This window comes from Nyctereutes procyonoides, unplaced genomic scaffold (assembly GCF_905146905.1).
Source record: "Nyctereutes procyonoides isolate TBG_1078 unplaced genomic scaffold, NYPRO_anot_genome, whole genome shotgun sequence".
Classification (NCBI taxonomy): Eukaryota; Metazoa; Chordata; class Mammalia; order Carnivora; family Canidae; genus Nyctereutes; species Nyctereutes procyonoides.
The window spans coordinates 49,104,358-49,131,977 of record NW_026575052.1 but is presented as its reverse complement, the minus strand read 5'-3'; the positions used below and the strand labels follow the sequence as shown (position 1 = coordinate 49,131,977).

At 41.0% G+C, this 27,620-nt stretch overlaps 1 protein-coding gene across 3 annotated transcripts in view; it reads right to left on the bottom strand.

The window, feature by feature from the left end:
• DIAPH1 (diaphanous related formin 1) overlaps window positions 1-27,620 on the bottom strand; it is a 95,362-nt gene that overhangs the window by 6,409 nt on the left and 61,333 nt on the right. For all 3 annotated transcript variants that reach the window (XM_055331801.1, XM_055331802.1, XM_055331803.1), the window contains 9 exons: window positions 11,026-11,124; window positions 6,792-6,886; window positions 6,370-6,471; window positions 5,906-6,145; window positions 5,632-5,761; window positions 4,767-4,891; window positions 4,005-4,169; window positions 3,727-3,862; window positions 1,796-1,882 (listed from right to left, as the gene is read on the bottom strand). In XM_055331801.1, the coding sequence (XP_055187776.1) occupies window positions 1,796-1,882; window positions 3,727-3,862; window positions 4,005-4,169; window positions 4,767-4,891; window positions 5,632-5,761; window positions 5,906-6,145; window positions 6,370-6,471; window positions 6,792-6,886; window positions 11,026-11,124 (1,179 nt within the window). The remainder of the gene's footprint in view (window positions 1-1,795; window positions 1,883-3,726; window positions 3,863-4,004; window positions 4,170-4,766; window positions 4,892-5,631; window positions 5,762-5,905; window positions 6,146-6,369; window positions 6,472-6,791; window positions 6,887-11,025; window positions 11,125-27,620) is intronic.

The following is a 27,620-nucleotide window of genomic DNA, read 5'->3' as shown; positions in this document are numbered from 1 at the left end:
CTCTGTTATAGTATCTCCTAGTATCAGTCTCCTATTCCTCCTTGCAGTGAGAAACAGCACCTTGAATAATTCAGATCCTCTGCTGAAAGGTTATGTTCCGATAAAATCCCTGCTTCCTCTGCCTGTGAGTCCTGGTTTCCTACTTGGGAAAAAGCAGAGAATGGGGCCTCCCCTGCAGAGGGAAGCCATTGATGTCTGGCTGTCTGTATACAGGAAGCATCTGGGATTCTAGTACAGTTTCATAGGAAGAAGCTTAAAAAGGGAATTCCCCACCAACAGTCTGATACATGCTGGCATTTAGCTGAGAGAGTGAATGGTGAGATGCAATAAACTTTTGTTTGGCTAGAAATGCCTAATGGAAGGCCATATCACCTCATATGGGGGGTAGAAAACATTCCCATAGAGTCTCTAAACAAAAGAAATACTACTAGCTGCACTCTCTACCCAAACAACAATCTATAATACTTAACGCACTATGCCAGGAAATTCTAAGCCCATCATAACCACCTCTCCTCGCACTACACAGCCGGTTGTCAAGAAGATGTCAGAAAATGGGGAAGACTTGTAAGTAGGTTTCTCCTATTTAGGGAAGGTTCTGGAGGCATACGGAATTTCCTGGAGGCATATGGCAATTTTCCTTTGGGAATTGAGAGTATAGGCAGAAATAGACCATAACCTTTGGGACACTAAACTCATGTGGGTGAGCATGCTTTCCACCCTTGATCCTGAGGACCCCTGTCTAGGCAATGACAGTAACTGTAAGCCCTATAGATACTTCTGTGTTAACAGCTCAGCCCTGGTCAAAGCAAGCTACCCAACTCCTCCTTCCAGTAATCTTAAAGCTCTTAACAAACAGACCTACAGAATAGCCCAGCCAGGGAACAGGAAACACAGCTTGCACTCTCCTGAAAGTAGAAACCTTTCATGACCACCTTTTCTATTATTTCCACCCTTCAACCCAGGAAAGAAGCCATCACTCCTAGTACAAAAGGGCCTTCACCAGCCACAATGGTGCAGGTCCACCCCACCTGAGGGACAGTGTTGGCTACAGTACCTTCTCCTTGACTAGTCTCTTGGCCACTGTGTGCTTCCTTCCTTCCAAGGAAACTTGTCCACTGATTCTTCCCCACGCTAATGTCTGGATCATTTGTCCTCCTATCCCCATAATTATTCTTAGAGGCTCTGGCTCAAATTAATCCACTGAAATCTTCTGAGGGTTGGGAGAGGAGGTTGTGGGGGAATAGATGGGGAAGACAAAGGTAGTGCAGGCTACCTGCACCCAAGGAAAAATTCTTGGACAAAGACAGTTCTTCCATTGAACTGCTACTCTATGTTATTACATCTGAGGATAATGATGCCTAACTTCCTCTCTGGATCTTTTCTGCTTGTGAAGTTGAGGGTAAGGGCTCCTGACGTCTTATTTCTTCCATCCAATGTACACTTTTGCATTTAGCTCAGTTTATGTTCATACATGCAAACACCCACCCCAATCTCTGGGCCCTGCACCACAGTTCACTTGTTCCATGATTCTACTTCAAGAATGGGGAGAAATGCAGTAATTATCAGATGTAATAGGTCTGCTATCAGTACCTGAAGACCTAGTTCCCCAAGTCAGTGCTTTCTAACATAGGAGGAAGAGAACTGGACAACCCACTCTTGATGCAGGGACTATTGTGAGGAAGTTCCTAAACCCTCTGGGCATCTTTACCTGTTCTTCAGCCCAAAATAAGCAGGACCAGGAGCAGCAAGACCTCACCCCTTCCACACTCAGGCTGGGCTCCATCTGCTTACTTACCCTGACGGGGTCCTCTTTTCCGGCGGAATGCTGCACCTGTCTGTAGAGCTTCCAGAAGACTGTCCATCACACCGGTCTCATCGCCCTCTGTCACAAAGATGGAGATGTAAGCTCTTCAGCTTGAGCAGCATATAGCGTTGAGTATGTATGACTTGCCTGGCTTTGCCCTCACCCATGGTGGCTGAGGGCTCAGAGCAGACCGAAGGTTCAACCTCAAGCCTCATAGCCAATGTTTTTCTTTCAACGACTTTCAAACAGATAAAGTTTCACTGAAATATCCCAATCCCTTGCAGCACCCTCCTTCCCATCCCAACTGGAACTAGCACCGAAAATTGTACAACTGCCCAATTCGAATTCCAGTTTAAGCACAGAGACTGGGATTATGAAATCAATATGCTACTATATCACTGGCTTTCACTCCAGTTCCTATAAACATGTCAGGGAGAGCATGGTTCCAGTTTCAGAGCAGGGCTGAGGATAAAGAAGAGACCCACCCCCATCAAGACTGAATTTTACTTAAGTACTGCCCCTTGTGGCTGCATCTTCCAGAAGTTAGCTCAGCCTGTACAAGAAGCATCTTGGCTGGAATATAAAGAGTTAACGTAGAGTCCTCCTTCCAGCCTGGCTCTGTTTCCATGGCAACAGCCCAGGGTGGTGAAATCTGAAACTGAAATCCCAAGGAGCCTGCAGGCCGCTAGCTACAGGGTTGGGCTCACTGCTCCCAGCGCCACCTGGTGGCTGAACATCACTAGTACAGCTGACCTACATTCCGACCTCATTTGCTTGCCTTGGGGACCAGGGCCAGGGTCAGGTCTACCTGTACTACCAGATGACTGGGTGCAGCCGTCATCCTGCATGTCAACTGGACTCCACCTTTCCCTGATGCACCCCAAACAGTACCTGGGGACAAACCCCGGCCAGCAAGAGAGAATGGGGGAAGGTAAAGGATACCTGATGTGAACAGTATTCATAGAACAAAATGTGGCTTCTATAGAACTAAACAACTGTGGCACTGCTTCCCAGAAAAGTGTGACAAAAAGAAAAAATGTAGGCTGTTCAGCCCCTTCAGGGTCGCTGACTTTACTACAATAGGAGCTGCCAAAGGAAAATCCTTGTGAGCAAGAGGTGCTAGAGCAGCTCTGGCCTCTTGTGCTCAGCAAAGCACTTTGATTCTCGCCAGATTTGGCAGCCTTAAGAACCCATTTACTTAGATGGCTCTTAGTCCCTCGGGTTCAAGAAGGGTGGCATCAGCTCAGTGCCATGTACCATGTATGCTATATTTCTGCTCCCCACAGAAGGGACAGAGGGGGTGCAGGGCATCAGCAGCAGGAAGGCAGCAGAGACAGAAAACAGAAGGCCAGTAATTGAGCCCATATGTTTCAACAAAGACATGCTTCTGGTAGTGAAACATTCTGCTGAAGAAAGAAGAGAGTGGCCAGCTCCCATGCCCCCTTCTCCGGAAGTTCAATCCCTTGATAGGTACACGCAATTGTGTGTACACAGCATGTACAACTGTGCTGAGGTATCGAGCACACAGTACTTACTGAAAAGAAGCAGAAAGGGAGGGCAAGCTACCAGTAAAAGGAGGAAGGCCAGGAAAACATTTTGGGGGAAAAAAATGAAAGGTTTAGTAGAGGGTACAAAAACAGGCTGTAAGAATATTTGCCAGGCAGAAGAGTACATATTACAGCAATACTAAAACCACTGGGGAGATGAGACATAACACAGGAGCTAGCAGAGAAAGAAGGGCCAAGCACGGAGCACTGGAATGTGCATCCAGGGGAGCCAAGTGAGGCCAAAGCGCAGCATCAGGCTCTTGGAGGTAAAAGGCTGCCCACAATCTTTTGCCAGAAGTTGAGCTCAGGTATGAGCTGTTGTCTTTGGACTCGAGATTCTAGGCAGAGAAGCCCTAGCCCTTGTCTGCTTCTCACCTGCATTCATGTCTATGAGTTGCTCTCTCTTCTGCTGCTTCTCGAGCCGCTCCTTCTCTGCCTTCTCCTTGGCTAGTTTCGCTCGCCGCATCTTTTCCTCTGTCTCCCGCCGCTTCTGGTTTTCCTTCACTGCTTGCTGTGGAGGGAAACACAACAAAACACGTGGGCATGTATACACTTATAGATACATGCACCCAACACTCACCCTGTGAAACCAACCAACGTGAAAAGTGAGAAATGTCCACAAAAGATTCCATCGGCAGGAGTCCCTGGCTCACCATAAACATATTCTTAAAGTTGTGTAGATCCATGAAGAATTCTTCCACAGTCAACTTCTTGGGGTCAAAGAGGAAGTACTCTCCTAGCTCCTTATAGAGGGTCTCCATGTTGCAGTGCATCATCCGCAGCTTGTTATACTGCTCCTGCGCGTCCTTCACAAAGCTGTGCAGCCAGGGAGTCAAGGCCCAGGGCTGGAAAGCAGACCCACTTCTCTAGCCCCAAGGAACCCTCAGAGATGCACACTGCCACACCCGAGGATATGCAGTACAGCAGTGTTTGTAAGAGCAAAAGCGAGAGGCAATCTAAATACCCCAAACAGGGGAATGGTCAACCATAAACCATGGTCCACCTACAGAAGAGGAGGTTTTGCATACCCTGCTGTGGAGCCAGGGCTAAGAAACAGTATGTGCAAAAAGCAATCCAACACAGTTTTTGTTTAAAATAAACTCATGAGTTGAGAATCAGGAGCCCAGCCACAGAGGTTACCTTTGAGAGGGGAAAGAGAAGAGAATGTGTGTGTGTGGTAGAGATGGGACAGAGTCAGGGATCAGCAAGGAATTTGAGTCTAGCTGCATGACGTCCCGACCACAACAGTGAGAATGCTTTCAAGAATATATATTTAATGAAAAGAGTTTTTTTTTTTTTAAATATTTTTAAAGAAGGAAAAAATTGTCTATCACCAGAACTATCTTGCTGTCCTCTCCCTGGGAAGCTTTCTTTCCCTGCCTAGGATGCAATTCCCTCCTTGTAAGAAAGGATATAGTCATTTTTTCAACAAACTTGTCTCTCTCATCTGTGGCAGCTGGGAAATTCTGAACATCACGTTCCACATCAGAAATTTGTTTCTTCATCTGATCTAGGTTCTTTTGCAAGTTTTCAGCAGAGACTAAAGGAAACACAAAAACAGAAAGCAAGAGTTTATTTCCAGTTCCAAGACGATCAGCATCTGCTCTTCCAGGCACAGCGTCAGTACACACAGAGCTGTACCTCATGACTTTAGCTCTGGCGTTCTCTCCTTTAGATGTTTCACACATTGCAGTTTTTATCTTTCCAGTTAAATCATAAATTACTTGATGACTGAAACCTACAGCCTCCACAAGAAGAGAGGCTTCATTTAATTTAATAAGAACCTGTGATCTTGGTCTCCTTTATTTTAGAGAGCAGAGTTTGGGAGGAAGGAGCAATACACAGAAATACAGAAGGGCAGAAATCTGTTCCTGTTTCTACTAAATGCTGCTTTTTGTGTGCCTTGATCAGGATGGTAAGGCCTGATTTTTGTTAATCTAGTCCATGTTTTTTGTTTTTGTTTTTAATTCCATGCTTTCTGAATAAAAAGAACTGCTGACCTAGACTAAAAACACCTACCTTTCTTACAGTTCTTTTTTAGTGTTTGGTGTTTCCCTCGGAAGGGAAAAGTTTTTTCCACTTCTATACATGAAGACCTCCCTTCTGCCTGATAATCCTCTCCTCTGTGGCTTTGACATCATGCCTACACCTCTCCCATTCCCACCTAAAACAGGCAGAACTGAAAATTATCTAAGATCTAGACTGTGTCTTATTTCCATCCCAATGCAGAGATTTTGGAGGCCTGGAACAGCCTTCTAGTTTCGCCCCAACCTGCCCCACCTCGGCTGGCTTTCTCCACATGGGCAAGCTCATCTGGAAACTTCAGGACATCAGGATAGTCATTCTCACACAACTCAGCTAAGAAGTGCAACAATGTCATCTTCTGATCTGTGGACTTGGTGTCTCGAAGCTGGGGCGGGGTGGAGGGGAGAAGAGGAGTAACTTGTTAGTCTGGACATGCCCAAGACCTGAGGCCCATAGCAGTTTGCCACACTGTACTCATAGAGGCCAGCTGCCTTCCCTTCTGTTGTTCTGCTCTAACCACCTGGCTCACCTTACAGAGGAAGCTGATGTTGAAGCCAAAAGCACCAGCATTTCTGGAGCCAGCATTCATATAGTTTCCCACGAGCAAGGTGATCTCCAGAAGGCTAGAGAAGCTCTCACTCTTTCGTAATTCCTCACATGCGGCAGTCACAGAAACAATCTCTGGCTTAATATTCTCCACTTGCTCACTAAACTGTAGCTTGAAGAGGATGGCATTGAGGCGAGGCTGCAGGCGGGGCACAGTGCCCATCTGGTGGGGAAGACAAACAGTTCCAGGATAGCCAGCAGGGAGAGGGCAGATCAAGAGAAACATACAGGCTTGAGTCTCGTATGGGAGGCTGGGAGTTCAGAGTACTGCGCAGAGAGAGACAGGTTCAAAACAGACAGGAAGGAGGAACAAGTGCCCTGGCTGCTCCAGGAGAAGGAGCGGGCGACAGAGTCAGAGAAGAGCTTATTGCCACAGGCCTTACTCACCACCACACCAAACTGCTCTGACTCAGCCAGGTCATCATATTCATCCTTCAGTTCGGAAAGCATTTTTAACTGCTCTGGCTCTGGCATTTGCTTAATGAGGTTCTGAAAGAGAAAAGGGACTGTGTCATGTGCCTGTGTGTCATGTGACAGCTTGAGCCTCTTGTCAGTCTCCCACTCTGCCCAAAGACCACTAAGAAGGAAATGGGGTAGGGGCTGGGGGGTTGGCTGAGAGGCAGCTAGTAAGATGGCAGGACTTTTGAAAAATAATACCAGAAATAACCCAACCACTGGAGAGATGGACGCTTACCCAAAGCCAGCATTCTGTAAAGCAACAGTCCTAGAGGGCCTCACCCTCTAAACAGATGAGGCTTGTGTATTGTGACATCAAGAGCCAGCTCCTGCAGAACAATCTTGCTCCTTACCTGGATCATAGACTCAGTGAGAACACTCTCGTTCACCTCCAGGATGACATTCTTAATCTCTTGATAGGCCATGCGAAAGGAACCCAGAAAGATGGCTGCCGGAAAATGAGACATAAAGCCACATTCTTCTCTGTCTCCTCTCCCTTCCAGCCTATTCTACAAACCTCTGCTGGACTATATGCCTAAAAGTATTCATTTCAAGTCACTCTAGAAACCTCCACCAGCTCCCCACTGCCTGTGTAGTTAAAATCCAAATTCCGGAGTCCAGTGTCTCAGATCCCCACCCTCCAGTTTCCTCTCTTATGAAACCCCACACGCCAGCTACACTGCTCCAAACACCACATTCTACAAACACTGTGGCTCCTGGCCTTCGCTTACACAGGAAGATTTTGATCTTCTCTATCTAGACATATCCAAGATACTCATCCTACTCTATTTTTAGTTCCCCACTCCCATGACTCCATCCTCAAAGCTGCTACTGCCTTCAAATGCTCTGGTTCTTAAATTGCCATCTCTTGTTCCCCAACAAACACTTCCTGTTTCCCAGCTCTCTCACTCACTAGCCTCTACCAACGGCCCCTCAACCTCACCAAAGCAGCACTCGCTTTCTCTGGTGTGAGCGCCAATCATTCCATTTTCTCCAAAGTTCTACTTTGCTTTCTCTATTCACCCAGAGCCTACAGTCTACAGCTTCGTCCCATCTCAGCCATTACTGACATTTCTATTACTACTATTCCCATTCTTGTTTCCTTCTCCTTCCAGTTCCTGGTCAGTCCAGCCATGTCACCTCTCTCCTTGCACCTGAGTTGATGAACCCTGCTGACAAAGACTCTGTAGATCACGGTTCATCAGTGTGGAGTGGCACCAATGATAGTGGAGGGCTCAGTGGTGCCTAGCAGTCCTTCTGTGCATCCCTGTTCTGTGCTAGGCCTTCCTGGAAGCTCCTCCAAAGTATCCTCATGTCCCACCACTTCCAATTAAAAAAAAAAAATCTTGTTCCTCTTCACTGAAGAAAAAAACAAACTTGAAGCCACTGGTGAAATTACTTGCTAAGCATTCTTTTATGCACTGGGGGCTCTCAGCCAGAGCCAAGCCAGAAAAGGCTTGGGTAAGGACTATTTGGGATTATCCAGAAGAAAACTTGTGCCAACATTTATGTAAGCTTATCAGCAACTATACCCATGTACTCATCTTTTTCTTCTATTTCAATAGAACAGGTGGCCCTGAGGACCAGGGCCTTCAGCATATACACATAATCAAGTTTCTACTATCTTAAAAACAAAAAACCAAAGACCCTGACCTGATAATCCTCTCTAATTACCAACTTCTTTCCACCACTCTACAACGTTCTAAAAATACAAAAGTCTGGGCAGCCCGGGTAGCTCAGCAGTTTAGCACCACCTTCAGCTCAGGGCCTGATCCTGGAGACCCGGGATCAAGTCCCACATCGGGCTCCCTGCATGGAGCCTGCTTCTCCCTCTGCCTGTGTCTCTGCCTCTCTCTCTGTCTCTCATGAATAAATAAATAAAATCTTTAAAAAAATAAATAAATAAAAAATAAAAATACAAAAGTCTATTCTCTTCACATCCACAGCTCTCATCTATTTTCTTGTCCCCAGAGTTAATGAAAAGACCAAAATTATTTATTAAATGTCACACAAGGTACCTTAAACATATCTACATACATGATCTCATTTAACCCTATTCATAATATCCTGTATGTCTGTATTATTTGCCCCATTTGACAGAAAAGGAAACTAATACTTAAAGTTAAGCTACTCAAATCCAAGGGCACCCTGCCAGTAAGGGTTGGAAACAGGATTTAAATACTAAAGGATTCCAGAGCCTCTGTTCTTAGTCATGCTATACTGAAATTTTTCTTGCTGAGGCTACTCACTTTCTTCACACCAGATCCAAGGGATTCCTGTCCTGTCCTGATTTTACCACTTTCGTCTTTGACACTACTGACTACCCTCCACTTCTTAGGACTATGCCATACCATTCTTCTTGTTGCTCTTTTCCAGTCTTTGAGTTCTCTACCCGCCTGCCCTCCTTCTATTGCCCCTTAAATATTAGTGGCCTTCAAAGCAAACTCATGGCTTCAGCTATGACTCCTGTGCTACCTCCTAAATTCCCACCTCTAGCCAAACCTTCCTCCTGATTCCTACACCCAAATGCCTAATACACTCATCCTTCTGGAAGAGTCCCATAGGTACCTTAAATTCTATCCTATAAGTAATCATTCCTACCCACCACCCTGCTGCCTCTCGTTCATGTCTAGTACTCACCATTCTTCCCCCAAAAGGCGTTTTGCTCCTGGCTGAATTTTCCTGTTTTAGTAAATGGTACCACTCTCTATAGAGTGATGTAAACCAAGGAAAACATCTCCCTCACCCCCTCAGCCAGTCATTAAGTTCCATTTCTATCTCCTTAGTATCTTCTGCATTCCTAGTCATTCTCACCATTTTAGTTTCAGGCCCTCATTACCTCTCACCTAGTTTAAAGCAAGAACATAACTCATCTATCTGCCTGGAGTCTTCCTGGACCCTAGCAATCCAACCTCAAAGTCACTGCTCAAGTAGCCTTCCCCTAAGTTACACAGGGCGTATTACTCATTTTTGAGATTAAAATCCTTTTAATAAATTCCAAAGCTTTCAGGATAACAGATACTTCCTAACCTAAGCCTGTCAGAATTCTCTATAATTTAGCTTCTATGGGTTTCTTGAAAGCTGCTTTTGTCACCACTCCCCCACATACATACAGCCTTTATTCAGCTGTACTCAACAACTTGCAGTTTTCCATCAGCACAGTGTCACTTCGTGCATCTATGCCTTCATACGTGCTGACCCCTCTGCATGAAAACAGCCCTCACCCTTCACTTCACTCATGACTCATCGTTCTTTCAACTCAGTTTAAGCAGTACCTCTTTTCGAATGCCATTCTCCCTCCAATATTCCCCCTACTTGATTCAGATGCCCCTTTCTTGGTGCTTTCATTGGCACCCTAGCACACCTCCATCACAGCACTTAGTCTGCGTGGTTATGTTATTTACTTTTCTGTCTCCATGAGATGCATGCTTCCTGAAAACAGGGACTATGACTTATTCAGCTTAGTGTCCCTAGCACATAAGAGGCACTTAATAATAATTTCTGAATCACTAAATCACATCTCCTAGGCCATACCTCCTCTCTAAACAAATTTCAATTCTCTTTGTGAGTTGTGTTTTCTATGTTGTTATCACCCAGCTGGAAAGAACCATGTACTACCCAGTCTTGTATCATTTTCTAAAATAGGAGTTACTCATGTTTTCTATTCCCAGAGATAATCTTGAGAACTATCTCACTTTACTTTGGTCTCCATAAAAGGACTTACCCACAGACAATATTTAGTAGTATTTGTTGTCAATGATCTAGGACTATAGAACAAAGAATAATGTAAAGGCTTACTGTTATCATTCTATCCCTGATTTTACTTATGGGTATGTATACCTTGGCCAAGTCACAAAATCTAAACTTAAATCTCATTTTGAAAAATGGGTACAACAGCCACATTTCAAGATTGTGAATGGGTTTTATGGAATATATACCCTCTCATCTCTGGAAAACCTGTCTCATACGTGCCTAACAGAGACTGCAACATGGCAGAACCTCAAATATTTGTTGAGCAAATATTTAAATCTCTATTACTCAATATAAAGGAGATCAACAGACAAACAAACAAAATCAACATTCATCCTGATCAAGTAAGTACTACCTATACCAATTTTGCAGAAGAGATTCTGATCCTAGTTTGAGAAATACAAGATTTACATTATTTATTCTAAACCACAAAGTTGTTTTAGATTTAAGTGAAGGCAAACTAGTGCCTATATTTGAAGGAAGTACTTAAAAGAAAGTTAGAAAGAAAGAAATGCACAGTGGCTACAATATTCTGTGGATGCAATGGAAACAGTAAGGGCTTTGAAATTAGAAAAAAATCTGAGGTTCAAATCCCAAACCAGTCTTTCCCTACCTAAAATTCCTAAAAGTCTTAAATGCTGTTAGTATCTAGTTTTAAGGTAAGGAATAATCTTGCAGTGCTACTGAGGAATTAAACAAGATACTGGAAATTCCCTATACAATGCCTGGCATACATCAGGAACTCAACAAATCAAGGGACCCTGGATCTACCAAAATTAAGCTTTTAGAAGAACCCCTTCAACATTTCAAATAGTTAGAAATCACAGAGTCACTCACAGAGATTCTGGGCCGTCTTTGAATCCAACACCTTTAACTCTTTTACTTTTTTCTTTTGCACAGATTTTTTTTCTTCTCCACCTTCCTGATCCTTCTTGGCTAGTAAAGGAAAGATTAGAAAAGCATGATTAAAAAAAAAAAAGAAAAGCATGATTATGGACAAGCCACATTTGAGCCTTACTGAACTACTGTACTAGCCTGGAATGACTCCTCACTTCCTCTTAACAATGGTTTCCCTAATTGTATTCCTTTTCTTTAGCCCTCCACTCTTCTATTACTGATACCCCCCCAACTATAGTCAACATCTTATTCTCCTTTCTTTACCTGTTATCAATAACATTTTCCCACCTACATCCTATTATTTGCTCACAGAGCCTTCTGAGGGACCAGATAGTAAATATTTTAGGTTTTGCAGACCGTATGATCTGTTTCAACTGCTCAACTCTGTCACTACAGCATGAGAGCAAAAACAATATACAAGTGAAATAGCCTGAGGGATGTAGTTTGCCAAACTGTTACTAGAGACTTCCACCATGTTATCCTCTTGTGTCTATTAAAAATTCTATTTATCTTTCAAGCTCCATCATGAACAGGAGTTCTCTATGAAATTTTTCTTTGTTTTAAAGGTTTTAGAGAGCAAGAGAGTGTGCCCTGTGTGCGTGCAAGTGGGGTAAGGGGCAGAGGGAAATCTGCTTGACAGACTCCCCTGAGCCTGATGTGGGACTCAATCTCATGACCTATGAGATCATGACCTGAGCAGAAACCAAGAGTCAGATGCCTAACAAACTGAGTCAAAAACAAAAACAATGGAGTCACTCAGGTGCCCTTGTTACTTTAAAAAAAAAAAAAAAAAAAAAAAAAAAAAAGATTTTATTTTTAAGTAACCTCTACATGCAACATGGGGCTTGAACTCACAACCCTGAGATCAAGAGTTGCACACTCCACTGACTGAGCAAGCCAGGAGGCCCAACCCTCTGTTACTTTTTAAGTGTGTATACTTTACCATCCTACCTAGATTTTGAACTTCAAGAGCATAGACAGAGTAATATTTTATTATCTCACTCTTTTAGCAACTAGCATGACAGGAACATTCTCTAAAAAATGGTTGACACTGGCTATTGAAGGGGGTTGGGAGGTAGATAGGGAAATAGGAATGTTCTGGACAGATAGAATTGTACAATATTCTGTCCTATAATATAACCTGATATCAACTCTTTTTAGGAAGCTCAACTGGTATATCTCCCCAAGGAGTGTCCAAAAATGGACAAAGTTAGTTGCTTCTAAGGAGAGGAGGAATGAGGTGCTTAAATATGGAAGCGGAAGGAATACTTTTCAACACAAACTTCATACTGTTTGAATTTTAAATCATACAAAAAGTATTACCTGGTACAAATAAGAAATAAAGCAAACAAAAATATTTACATGGCAAAAAGTACCAAGAACTACTAAAAACACTCATCCTTTGGCCTGACAGTCCCAATCTAAAGAAGGAAAATTTTAAATACATGAAGATTAGGTACTTATCTAAACACTAAGCACCTATTATCGAGAATCTATGTATTTGTGCCAGGTTATTCTGGGCAATGTAAATAAAACAGTGAACAAAACAGAGGAGTGCCTGGGTGGCTTGGTCAGTTGAGTGTCTGACTCTTGGTTTTGGCTCAGGTCACAATCACAGGATCCTGGGGTGGGGGTTTGGGATCCAAGCTCAAGGCAGAGTCTGCTTGTTCCTCTCCCTCCATCTCTGCTCCTCCCCTCACTTGTGCTCTCTCAAGCAAATAAATAAAATATTTTTTAAAAAAATAACTGTGAACAAAACAGATATAGATTCTTGTCTTCATGGAACTCATATTCTAATCAAGAGAAAGAGACAATCAGTTAATACTTAAATTACTGTATTAGCTAGTCATAGTTCTGTGAAAAAATCAAGTAGAGAAGAAACGGGGCTTTAATAGGGGATGGATTATACCTTTAGAGGGATGAGGGAAAGTCTTAGAATATGACTTCTGAAAAAAGATCTTTTAGAAAAAAAACAAAAACAAAAACGGCCTTTTAGGAAGAGACAGCACAAGCCAAGGGAGTATCTTCAGGGAGAAGGGGACTCATTTCATTTCGGGCAGAGGGCACAAAGAATACAAAGGCCCAAGAAAGGAGCAGGCCTGGTGAGCTCAAAGAAAAGCAAAAAGATCATTATGGCTGCAGGGAGTGAGGGGGAGGTGAGGAAAAGTCAGAGAGGTACTAAAGACAGATCATATCATATAACAAAATGGAAATTATGGGCGGTCAGATTAAAATGGAGAGTTAAAACATCCAGACTGTAACACAAAAACTTAAAAAAAAAGGGGGGATCCCTGGGTGGTGCAGCAGTTTGGCGCCTGCCTTTGGCCCAGGGCGCGATCCTGGAGACCCGGGATCGAGTCCCGCGTCAGGCTCCCGGTGCATGGAGCCTGCTTCTCCCTCTGCCTGTGTCTCTGCCTCTCTCTCTCTCACTGTGTGCCTATCATAAGTAAATAAAAATTTAAAAAAAAAAAAAAAAACTTAAAAAAAGGGAAGAAGAGGGCAGCCCAGATGGCTCAGTGGTTTAGCACCACCTTCAGCCCCGGGCCTGATCCTGGAGACCCAGGACTGAGTCCCGGGTCGGGCTCCCTGCATGGAGTCTGTTTCTCCCTCTGCCTGTGTGTCTCTGCCTCTCTCTCTCTGTCTCTCATGAATAAATAAATAAAATATTAAAAAAAAAAAAAGAAAGAAGAAAAAGGGAAGAAGAAAACTAAAGCTCTCATTTTATACTGGCAAAACAGAAAGACACATAATCATTACTGATGATTAAAAAACAGAAAAAAACAGACTCAGCTTTTGTGCTTGGCAATAAGATAAAAATAAATATAAGGTACATATACAAGAAAGAAAGGTATGAAAAGGTCCTTTTGTGGAAGATGTAATTCCATGCAGTAATTCACAACCACCACTAGACTAATGAAGAACTGAACTACAAGAACCTGTAACTCAGGAGGGCTACAGAGAAAAGACAATCATCTGTAGAGAGGCTGCTTTTAGACCACAGGCTGGAACGATGGAAGGTAGAAAGAGCCCACAGCGACTCCCTGACTGAATACAGACAGGCCCATCAGGTGACCCACCTTAAAATATCCACTAACCCATGGGCTACCCACAACCAGACATAGCTACCAAAAAAGTGAGAATTCCCTATGTCGGCCATACTTCCTCACCTTCCCTCTTGAAAAACAGCCCGCACCCATTACCTCATGGCAGATAGCCTCTCCTCTGTTATCCTGACTGTTGCTCCCTAGCAGTACATTCAATAAACTTCTCTCACCTCTGTTCTGCCTCCAGTGAATTCCTTCACTGCCTGCGCCACCAGCCTCAACCCAATCAATCATTGCCCCAGTTTTGGGAACTCCTCTCCAATCAAGACAGACATCACAATACAGCCTTATCAGCTCTACCAAAATGAACTAACCCTATGTAGAAGAAATACAATTGTTTTAAAAAGTGGGGAGAGTAAAGGGACCTAAATGAAAATAAAGTTTCTATGCTTCACTTGAACTGGTAAAAATATCAGTATCATCACACCAGGATAAATTATGTATGCATAATGTTATACCTAGAGCAAAACCCAAGCAAACCATACAAAGTGATACAATCAGGTATTATACATTAATCAAAATGGAATCTTTAAAAATATTCAAAGAAACCATAGGAAATTAAGAAAAAAGAAATAGAGGAAGCAAACTGAAAACACAATGGCAGACTTAAGTCCTAACATTCAGTAGTTACTTTTAATAAAAAAAAAATATATATATTTTATTTATTCATGAGAGACAGAAAAGGGGGGAGGGGGGTTGCGGAAACACAGGCAGAGGGAGAAGCAGGCTCCATGCAGGGAGCCTGACGTGGGACTTGATCCCGGGTCTCCAGGATCAGGCCCTGGGCTGAAGGGGGTGCTAAACCACGCGAGCCACACAGGCTGCCCATCATCACCTTTAATATAAATGATATAAATACAACAACAGAGATTGGCTGTAGGTTAGGTGCCTGACAATTAGCTTTAACTTTTTGCTTGCTGAGGCATCCACTTCAAAGACATCTATTTCCATATTGCCATCTATACAACTAGTTTGAGAGCCAGGCCACCCACCCATGAAGTCTCCCTTTTAGAAAGCTCCAGGTAACCTAAATAATTGTTTGAATGACCCCACTTTTTCCTTCCTGCAATTTAATTCTTGCTTTTATGTTTTGAATTTACCAACAGAGTAAACCAGCAAAACCCTTGGTACCCTACCCTTGACCCCAATATATGCAGAACTCTGGGGGCTACCTTTCTCGGTCTCTGTCTCTCTCTCTGTCTCTCTACCAGATACTTCATTGTACAGTCCAAGTGTGTTCTGCATCCTCCAGGACCTGTAGCAATAAATATTTTTTCAAAGTTCCCTGATAACCACTGCTGAAGTGCATCTTACGGTCATTAAGAACCACAAGGGTTCATTCAGCTACAGCACTGGGTCTGGTCAGGAAACTATGTGTGGGGTCTCCCTGCATATTTTCCTGTGCTACAGGTAGTGGGGGACCAAATTAGTACCTCCTGGTATTCCTTGATGACAGTGATACTGACAGGCTCAGATGGACATAAAACAATGGGCAAGTAGATTAATAAAAGACCCAACAATATGCTCTCTATAAATTTACTTCAAATACAAAGATAGAAGTAGGTTGAAATTAAGAGGCTGAAAAAAGATACACCATGCAAACATTAAAAACAAAACATCATCTATAAATTACAGGTAAGTAGAAGTTAGGGCAAATAAAATAACTAGATACAAAGAGAAAGGAAAAAAAAAAACAAAAAGGAACATTACATAATGATTAAAGGATCAATCCACTAGGAAGACATAACAATTCTAAATGTGTATGCACCAAACAATAGGGCCCCCTTCAATATAAGAAACAAAAATGGATACAGGTGAAATGAGAAACTGACATAGCAAACCACAACAATACTCCAAGAAATCAATACCCTCCCTACTGTCAGTAAGGGGTAGAACTACTAGGCAGAAAATCAGCAAGGATACAGAACAAGTGACTGTGACACTCCATCAACAGGTTTAACTGAGGTATATGAAACATTTCACCCATCAAGAGCAGAAAAAAATTTTTTTCAAGCATCCATTGGACATTTACCAAGAAAGATGGTATCTTGGGTCATAAAATAAACCGCAATAGATTTAATGAATTGAAATCAGAGTATGTTCTCTAACCATAATGGAATCCAACTACAAATCAATAACCAAAAGATAACAGGAAAATATCCAAACACTTGGAAACTAAAGAACCACTTCTAAGTAATTTGTGAGTCAGAAAGTCTCAAGAGAAAATTTTAAGATACACAGAACTGAATGAAAATGAAAGTACAATACATCAAAATATATGGAATGCAGCTATAGCAATGCTGACAGTGAAACTGACACACCAAGTTTACATTAGAAAAAAAGAAAACTCAAGTCAGTAGTCCAATTTTCTACCTCAAAGAATTAGAAAAAAACCAAAACAAACCCAGAGCAAATGGAAGGAAATAAAGAATTTAAGAGCACATATCAATAAAAATGAACACAAAAGAGAAAATCTAATGATTGAAAAAGGTACTTTTAAAAAAAAATCAATAAAATAGACTCCACCAGAAAGTTGCTAGAATTCAAGAATTCAGCAGTCACAGCATATAAAATCAATGTGCAGAACTCTGTTGCATTTCCATACACCAATAATAAAGTAGCAGAAAAAGAAATCAAGGAATCAATCCCTTTTGTAACTGCTCCAAAAACAGATACCTAGCAATAAACCTAACCAAAGTGATAAAAGACCTGTATTCTAAAAACCACAGAACACTTGTGAAAGAAACTGAAGAGGACACAAAGAAATGGAAAAATATTCCATGATCATAGATTAGAAGAACAAACATTGTGAAAACGCCTATATTACCTAAGGCAATCTACACATTTAATGCAATCCCCATCAAAATACCACCAGCACTTTTCACAGAGGTAGAACAAATAATTCTAAAAGCTGTATGGAATAACAAAAGACTCCAAATAGCCAAAGCAATCCTGAAAAAGGAAAAGAAAACTAGAGGTATCACACATTCTGGATTTCAAGCTATATTGCAAAGCTGTAGTCATGGAGACAAAAAGAGACACATGAGACAAAGAGACATGTAGATCAATGGAAGAGAATAGAAAACCCAGAAATGGATCCAAAACTCTATGGTCAATTCATCTTCGACAAAGCAGGAGAGAATATCCAATGGAAAAAAGATAGTCTCTTCAACAAATGGTGCTGGGAAAACTGGACAGCAATATGCAGAAGAATGAATTCGGACAGCTTTCTTACACTATCCACAAAAATAAATTCAAAATGGATGAAAGACCTAAATGTGAGAAAGGATATCGTCAAAACTGTAGAGAACACAGCAACCTTTTGACTTTGGTTGCATCAACTTCTTACCAGACACATTGTTGGAGGAAAGGGAAACAAAAACAAAAATGAACTAGTGGCACTCATCAAAATATAAAGTTTTTGGATATAAGGAAACAATCAACAAATCTAAAAGGCAGCCTACCGAATAGGAGAGAAGATATGTGCAAACAACAGATCTGATAAAGGGTTAGTATCCAAAGTCTATAAAGAAATTAAACTGAACACCCCAAAAAAAACAATCCAGTAAAGAAATAGGCTAAAGACATGAATAGATACTTTTCCATAGACAACATCCTGATGGCTAACAGGCACATAAAAAGATGCTCATTATCACTCATCATCAGGGAAATACAAATCAAAACCACAATGAGATAACACTTCACACCTCTCAGAATGGCTAAAATTAACAACCTAAGAAACAACAGGTGTTGGTGAGGATGTGGAAAAAAGGGGAACCCTCTTACAGTTAGTGGGAATGCAAACTGTACAGCCACTCTGGAGAATAGTATGGAGATTCCTCAAAAAATTAAAAATAGAGCTACCCTATGATCCAGCAATTGCACTACTAGTTATTTACCCAAAGGATTTGAAGAGATACATGCCTCCTGATGTTTATAGCAGTATTATTACCAACAGCCAAATTATGGAGAGAGCCCAAATGTCCATGGACTGATAAATAAAGTACATGTGGTGTATATTTGAGACACACAGACACATACACACACACTCGAATATTACTCAGCCATCAAAAAGAATGATAACTTGCCATTTGCAATATGGATGGAGCTAGAGTGTATTACGCTAAGTAAAATAAACAAGTCAAAGAAAGAAATACCCCATGATTTCACGTATGTGGAATTTAAGAAACAAAACAGATGAACATATGGGAGGGGGTAAAAAAAAGGTGAGAGGGGAACAAACCATGAGAGAACATTAGAGACTCTTAATGATAGAGAACAAACTCAGGGGTGGAGGGAGGTGGGTGGGAGATGGGCTAAACAGGTGATGGGTAGTAAAGAGGGCACCTGTAAGGCAGCCCGGGTGGGTCAGTGGTTTAGCGCTGCCTTCAGCACAGGGTGTGATCCTGGAGTCCCAGGATCGAGTCCCATGTCGGGCTCCCTTCATGGAGCCTGCTTCTCCCTCTGCCTGTGTCTCTGCCTCTCTCTCTCATTCTCTGTCTCTGTCTCTCATGAATAAATAAATCTTAAAAAAAAAAAAAGAGGGCACTGCACTGTGGGGGACTTGAGTGGCTCAGCTGTTTAAGCATTTACCTTCAGTTCGGGGTCCTGGGATCAAGCCCGGAATCAGGCTCCCTGCTCAGCAAGAAGTCTACTTCTCCCTCTTCCTCTGCCCCTGCCCCCCCCACCCTGTGGATTGTGCTCTCTTTCTCTCTCAAAAAATTTTTTTAAATATTTTTTTTATTTATTCATGAGAGACATAAAGAGGCAGAGGCAGAGGGAGAAGCAGGATTCCTGCGGGGAGCCTGATGCGGGACTTGATCACAGGACCCTGAGTTCACGACCTAAGCCAAATGCAGATCCTCAACCACTGAGCCACCCAAGCATCCCTATCTCTAATTAATAAAATCTTTAAAATAAATAAATAATAAAGAGGGCACTTGTGAAGAGCAATGGATGTCATACGTTAAGTGATGAATCACTGAATTCAACTCCTGACAGTGATATTGCACTGTATGTTACTAAAATTTTAAAAAATATTTAAAAAAAATCAATAAAAAAGGCAAACAACAAAGTCAAAAAGAGAGAAGATCTATATACTACCAATATGAGGAATAAAACGGATTGTCACTGCAGGTCCTGGAACCAGTGACAGGATAGTAAGGGATACTATACACCACTCTGTACTTATACACTGTACAACTTACCAGAAAGAGACCCACTCCTCAAAAATCACAATCTACCAAAGCTCAAGTGCACATTCGGAAATAATTTGAACACTACTGAAACCATTTTAACAACTAAATTCATAATTAAAAGTCTTCTAGGGTAGCCTGGGTGGCTCAGTGGTTTAGCACCGCCTTCAGCCCAGGGCCTGATCCTGGATACCTGGGATCAAGTCCCACGTCAGGCTCCCCACATGGAGCCTGCTTCTCCCTCTGCCTGTCTCTCTGCCTGTCTCTCTCTCTCTCTCTCTCTGTGTGCCTCTCATGAATAAATAAATAAAATATTTTTTTAAAAAAAAAGAAAAAAAAAGGAAAAGGAAATCTCCTGGTCCAGAAGGTTTCACTAGAGAATTATATAAAACAATGAAAGAAAAATGAATGCCAATTTTATGTAATGACTTTCAAAAACAGAAGGGAAACTTTCTATTTCATTTTATGAGCACCACTGAATTGTTTACTTTAAATAGTTATCTTATGCAAACTTCACCTCAATAAAAAAATTAGTAATTAACATGTGTAAAATCAAGGCTCAGCTGGTTAAGTGTCTGCCTTCAGCTTGGGTCATGATCCCAGGGTCCTGGGAGAGGCCCATATAGGTTTCCCTACTCTGTGGAGAGTCTGCTCCTTCATCTCCTTCTGCCCCTCTGCCCTTCCACTCATGCTCGCTTGCTTGCTCTTGTAAATAAATAACATCTCAAAACAAAACAAAACACAATACATAAAATCACAAATCAGTAAAATGTGAATATGGGTTGTATATCAGCTAATAATATTATATTGATGATAAATTTCCTAAATGTGGTAACTGCACTGTGGTTAGCAAAAAGAATAGTCTTACATGTGGGAGAGGCATGGTATGTCAGTACTTTATCTCAAACTGTTCAGTTAAGAAAAAAAAAAAAAGGAAAATATTCACAGCACCATTATTTGTAATAGCCAAAAGGTGGAAACAACCCAATGTCTATCACCTGATGAATGGAAAAACAAAATGTGGTATATCTAAAGCAATAGAATATTTTTCAGCCATAAGCAAGAATGAAAAACTGACACAGGCTACAACATGGATCAACCTTGCAAGCATCATTATTAGTGAGAAAACCAGACATATAAGGGAATATAATGTATGATTACACGGATACAAACTGTCTAGAACAGGCAAATCCAGAGAGACACAAAACAGATCAATGACTCCCAAGTTGGGGGAAGAGAAGACTGCAGATGGATTCAGGAGTTTCTTTTGCGATGAGAATGTTCCAGAATGAGATAGTGACAGTGGCTGTACAACTGTGTGATACTCAAACCGTGGAACTGTACACTTTCAAGGTGGATTTTTTTTGTTGTTTGAGAGTTCCTAATGTTTTAATTTTTAAAAACAAGTTTTGGTTGTAAAAAGGATAAATTTCACTGAACTAGAAAAACTCTCCACCCAGATTGATTTTCTGAGGGTAATCAATATAGAAATGCTTTTTTAATGATTTAAAAGTAATTGTGTCTAAGACCTTTTAGAGTTTACTAGTAAGTGAGGTAGCCTGTGTTTCTTTTTCTCTGCTTCATTTTAGCCACAAGATGGCTTTGGCTGCTGATGCAAAGGAGAAAGGAATATACCAACATGGTAATGAAGCTTGAGGAGGTTAGTCTCAAAGGAGAGGCAATACACATACACTTGCTCTAAGTGAAATAGTTTGTGATAAGTAGATGTTGGTCTGGGTTCTCTTTTAACTCGAAGGATTTCTATCTGCATTCTTGGTTTAGTTAACCTTTTTTTTTTTTTTAATGGCTGTTTAGTCTTAAGTAGTATCCTGTTGAATAAGTCTATTTCCACTAGTGTAATATGAAAGACGACACAGACAATATGTAATCAAATGGTATAGCCGTGTTCAAACAAAAACAAGCTGGGCAGGGATCCCTGGGTGGCTCAGCGGTTAAGTGCCTGCCTTTGGCCCAGGGCGTGATCCTGGAGTCCCGGGATCGAGTCCCGCATCAGGCTTCCTGCATGGAGCCTGCTTCTCTCTGCCTATGTCTCTGCCTCTCTCTCCCTCTCTCTCTCTCTCTCTCTCTCTCTCTCTCTCTCTCTCTCTGACTCTCATGAATAAATGAATAAAATCTTTAAAAAAAAAAAAAAAAGAGGCTGGTCATAGTTTGCTGACTTCTGGTCTAACCAACCGTGCTGGAACAACTGGCTCTCCATTTTGAAGGAAAATAGTTAGATCCTCACTTTATGGTGCTCACAAAAATAAATTCCAGACATATTAAACACTAAATGTTAAAAATAGAAAAACAATATAGTTTTGAATAAACAAAAACTTTTCTAAGAATAACACAAAATCAAGATGGTATCAAGGAAAGATAGACTGGTTTCATTACATAACATTTTCATTTTTCAATGTGGTGACAATTATCATGTAAAATATGAAAAGAGAACTTCCACTTCCAAAAACAATGCCAAAACTCCCATGGAAAAACATCTAAAAATGCTGACACAATGTTTAAAAAAACATCTAAAAAGCATGGAAGAAGTGCTAAGATGGTGACAAACTGCTCCAAGGTAACCACAGCACTGGAACACTGTTCCAATACCACTTTGGTGGTTGTGTATAGCAAGGGTGGACAGGGATTAAGGTTCAGTTTCTTCCTAATGTGGGGAGTCTCATGAGATTCTCTCCTCAGTAGCTAGAAACCCAAAAGGCTACATCCTGAGGAAAGGTGAACATAATAGGTTCACAGGCGAAGTCCTAGAAAGCCTAAACTCCAGGGTGAATAAATGCAGAGAGAAAAATATTAAAAATAAGGAAAATAAATAAATGCCACGCATATACAACATAATAAGTGGAGGGCTAAATGTGATATTCACTGGCACTGAACCTGAAAGTAAAAGAAAGTGCCAAAAAAGAAAAGGAAAGGAAAGGAAAGGAAAGGAAAGGAAAGGAAAGGAGGAAGGAAGGAAGGAAGGAAGGAAGGAAGGAAGGAAGGAAGGAAGGAAAGAAAGAAAGAAAGAAAGAAAGAAAGAAAGAAAGAAAAAGATGGAATACTTGAAGGAAAAATAGCTGTGACTTTTCCAAAAGTGATGAAAGATTTCAATACACAGACTCAAGCAGCTCAGAGAATACCAAAGAATAACACAAGAACTACATCATGGCACATCACCACAGTAAAACTGCTAAAAACCAGAGGAAAAAAAATTCTCAAAGTAGTAGGCAGTGGAACATAATTACCTTCAAATGAACAACACTAACAATGACAGTGGAGTTATCTTAACAAAAAAAGGGAAAACAAATAATATCCTTCAAAAACATAGGTAAAATAAATATATATCCAGACAAAAACAAGAGTTTATTACCAGTAGACTTAAACTAAAATAAATGTTAAGGGGAGTAATTATTCAGGCAGAAGATGAATAATTATCACAAAAGGAAATATGGGAACACACATAGGCACGAAAAACACTAGAAAAGGGTTTTTAAGTGAATATTGATATTACAAATTAATAGTAGAAATGTTTGTGGAGCCTAAAACATGTAGAATTAAAATACATGACATCAATGCTCAAAAAGAAGGTATGTAGTAAGTAGAGTTAAAATGCTGTAAAGTTCTAGCATTATTTGTAAGATGGTAAAAGTTATAATTTATATTAGATTGTAATAAATCAAGGATGCATTTGTCATTTCTAAGGTGCCTGTAAAGATAGTAAAAAGAATGTGTAACTAAGAATAGGGTATACATGAAATAAGTTTCAAACGAACCTATAAGAAGATATAAACAGAAAAAGACACAAACTAGAAAAAAAATCAAACAAAACATATAGCAATATGGTATATATAAATTCAAACGAATCAAATTCTTTGCAATGAAAGACTATGATCATCAGACTGAATTTAAAAAACATACACATTAAGTATGTGCTGCTTGCAAAGGGCACACTTCAAATAAAGACACAAATGTTAAAGGTAAATAAAGGAAAAAGACTAAACAAAAGAAAGCTGTTGTACTTATATTAATATCAAATAAAGATTTCTTCTTTAATGATATAGTGGCATTATTATTGCTGAACACATATTTCATAACGATAAAGGGTCGATCCACAAGGAAGACAATTCTAAATCTGAATACATTCAATAATTTAGTTTCAAAATATATAAAGTAAGAACTGATTAAACCAAAGGAAGAAAGGGCAAATCTATAACCACTGTGGAAGAATTAAGACCTTTCATACAATTGCACCCAAAAGCATAAGATACCTAGGAATAAACCTAACCAAAGAGGTAAAGGATCTATACCCCAAAAACTATAGAACACTTCTGAAAGAAATTGAGGAAGACACAAAGAGATGGAAAAATATTCCATGCTCATGGACTGGCAGAATTAATATTGTGAATATGTCAATGTTACCCAGGGCAATATACACATTTAATGCAATCCCTATCAAAATACCATGGACTTTCTTCAGAGAGTTAGAACAAATTATTTTAAGATTTGTGTGGAATCAGAAAAGACTCCAATTAGCCAGCGGAATTTTAAAAAAGAAAACCATAGCTGGGGGCATCACAATGCCGGATTTCAGGTTGTACTACAAAGCTGTGGTCATCAAGACAGTGAGGCACTGGGACAAAAACAGACACATAGATCAATGGAACAGAATAGAGAATCCAGAAGTGGACCCTCAACTTTATGGTCAACTAATATTCGACAAAGGAGGAAAGACTATCCACTGGAAAAAAGACAGTCTCTTCAATAAATGGTGCTGGGAAAATTGGACATCCACATGCAGAAGAATGAAACTAGACCACTCTCTTTCACCATACACAAAGATAAACTCAAAATGGATGAAAGACCTAAATGTGAGACAAGATTCCATCAAAATCCTAGAGGAGAACACAGGCAACACCCTTTTTGAACTCAGCCACAGTAACTTCTTGCAAGATACATCCACGAAGACAAAAGAAACAAAAGCAAAAATGAACTATTGGGACTTCATCAAGATAAGAAGCTTTTGCACAGCAAAGGATACAGTCAACAAAACTAAAAGACAACCACTGAATGGGAGAAGATATTTGCAAATGACGTATCAGATAAAGGGCTAGTTTCCAAGATCTATAAAGAACTTATTAAACTCAGCAGCAAAGAAACAAACAATCCAATCATGAAATGGGCAGAAGACATGAACAGAAATCTCACAGAGGAAGACATAGACATGGCCAACACCCACATGAGAAAATGCTCTGCCTCACTTGCCATCAGGGAAATACAAATCAAAACCACAATGAGATACCACCTCACACCAGTGAGAATGGGGAAAATTAACAAGGCAGGAAACCACAAATGTTGGAGAGGATGTGGAGAAAGGGGAACCCTCTTGCACTGTTGGTGGGAGCGTGAACTGGTGTAACCACTCTGGAAAACTGTGTGGAGGTTTCTCAAAAGAGTTAAAAATAGACCTGCCCTATGACCCAGCAATTGCACTGCTGGGGATTTACCTCAAAGATCCAGATGCAGTGAAATGCTGGGACACCTGCACCCCGATGTTTATAGCAGCAATGTCCACAATAGCCAAACTGCGGAAGGAGCCTCGATGTCCATCGAAAGATGAATGGACAAAGAAGCTGTGGTTTATGTATACAGTGGAATATTACTCAGCCATTAGAAACGACAAATACCCACCATCTGCTTCGACATGGATGGAACTGGAGGGTATTACGCTGAGTGAAATAAGTCAATCAGAGAAGGACAAACATGAAATGGTCTCATTCATTTGGGGAATATAAAAAATAGTGAAAATAAAGGGGAAAGGAGAAAAAAATGAGTGGGAAATATCAGAGAGGGAGACAGAACATGAGAGACTCCTAACTCTAGGAAATGAACAAGGGGTGGTAGAAAGGGAGGTGGGCGGGGGTAGGGGTGACTGGGTGACGGGCACTGAGGGGAGGCACTTGATGGGATTCTATATATTCGCAAATTGAACACCAATAAAAAATAAATTAAAAAAAAAAGTCAAGGGGTGCCTAGCTGGCTTGGTTCGTAGAGCACAGGACTCTTGATCTTGGGGTCATGAGTTCAAGCCTCATGTTGGACACAGATTACTTTAAAAAAATTTTAAATGAAGATAAAAAAATCAAAATGTAGAATTGATAGGATACTCCCATTAGCAGTCTTCCCACTCTGATGCTGGAATGGTGTATTGATTTAGTACACAAATATTACAGCACTCAACATATAAACTTACCAATACTTGGATTCCAGCTCTCATTTTTGCCACAGCAAGGATGGGAAGCCCACAGCTAAGGCCTCATACCATGTCTCACACTAAAAATTATCTCAAGAGCTGAGTAATTTCAGTTTGTAGAATTGTATGAAATTCATACACTACAAAAACAAGGGAGTACATTCAGCACCTTAGCAGAGAGGGAAGGAGGATACTCTTACCAGCCAATGACTGCCTCTTTGCTGACAAGAGCAGAAAAGAAACTCTTATCAGCGGACTCTTAGGTAAGACAGCATGTCAGTGCCAGTGTCCATGACTCTAGCTGCTGCAACCCTGACCTCTTTAGCAGATTCTAAGCAGTTGTGCAAATGGGAACTACAGCTTCCAAACTAGGCAGGCAGCCAACGTAGTCTCTAAGGACCCAACTTGCCGAGTGCCCTGCCAGCTTTGCCAAGAAGTCAGACTGCAACTTCCCTTCTGTAACCTATGCTCTTCCTCCAAGCAAAGGAACAGACTGACTTCTGCAGTTGCTTTATGCCAGTCACTGACCTATTTCATATTTCAGAAGGGAGAGAAAGACCATCAAGCAAAAGCCTTCACCTCATCATCTAAATCAGACTCAAAGACAATCTTTAAAAGGTCATGGGGCAGAGTAGGGAGGTAACAGTGCTTGCTGAAGCCACGGAAGAATTTTCACGTGTGCCTGTCCCCAACACACCATAGGATTTTTTTTTTTCTGTAAGACAGTCTATGAAGTAATGCTAACTCATTAGGTCTGGGCAGGGAGGAAGGTTGCTACTGAACAAAAAGGAGAGTGATTGGGAGATAAAGCTGAGGATCTGAAATCACCCTAAGGACATCAGCTATTACACAGCAGATAAATCTAGTACTCCAAAGCTTAAAAGTGCTCCTTTAATTCCTAGGAAAGAACATGGTCCACTATGTTCAGAGCAATCTGTAAACTTTTCTAAAGACTTTTGGTAATAAGCTATCATGTTAGGAGAAGTCATTCCCCGAGTAAGACATTCCAGCCCTTTCTCTGAAGGCTACAGGGCATTTCCCCTTTACTTCTTCTCCCATCACTTCTGGGGGATGTACTGAAAATGGGAAACTGCTCTATGAAGAGCAGTCTGGCTCTACACTTTCCTAGTCCCAACCTGAGGGATCCTCCCTCTTTCCTAAGAAAGGAGGCCTATAAATAATTGTTTATTAGGCCTATAAACAAATTGCAAGATAAAAAATTAAGAGTGTGACAGTGCAAGCTGGAGAGGGAACCTACAGAGACATGGGCTTTATCTAGCTCTGATTCAGATAAACAAACTACAAAAAACAAAATAAAACTCTTTAAGATAATTTGAGAAACAGTGAGTGGATATCTGATGATATTAAAGAACTCCCACTAAGTGGGGAGTCTGCTTCTCCATCTCCCTCTGTTGCTCCCCCTGCTTGTGCACGTGCATGCTCTCTCAAATTAATAAAATCTTTTTTTAAAAAAACCCTAAATGTTATATACATATTCATATTCTTCTCTTCACACACACACACACACACACACACACACACACACACACACATATTTATGTATTACATATGAATGTGTGGTTTTTTTACCTTTCCCAAAATAAATGTTTTGGGTTTTTTCTTTTTTAAGCCAGATTGCTTCCCTGAGATCATTAGGGTGTCTGATTCTTCTCAGACAACTGAGTGAAAAGGGTACCTTTTCTTAACTGATCCTATAATTGAGAAAACCACCCTCACCATCTCTGTAAGAAAAAAACCACCTGAACTCAGATTTAGATTCTTGGAGAGGGAGAAGGGATGAGATGCCTTCTGTCTCAAAAGCCAGCACCCTGGGATCCCTGGGTGGCTCAGCGGTTTGGCGTCTGCCTTCGGCCCAGGGCATGATCCTGGAGTCCTAGGATCAAATCCCTCGTCGGGCTCCCTGCAATGGAGCCTGTTTCTCCCTCTGCCTGTGTCTCTGCCTCTTTCTCTCTCTGTCTCTCATGAATA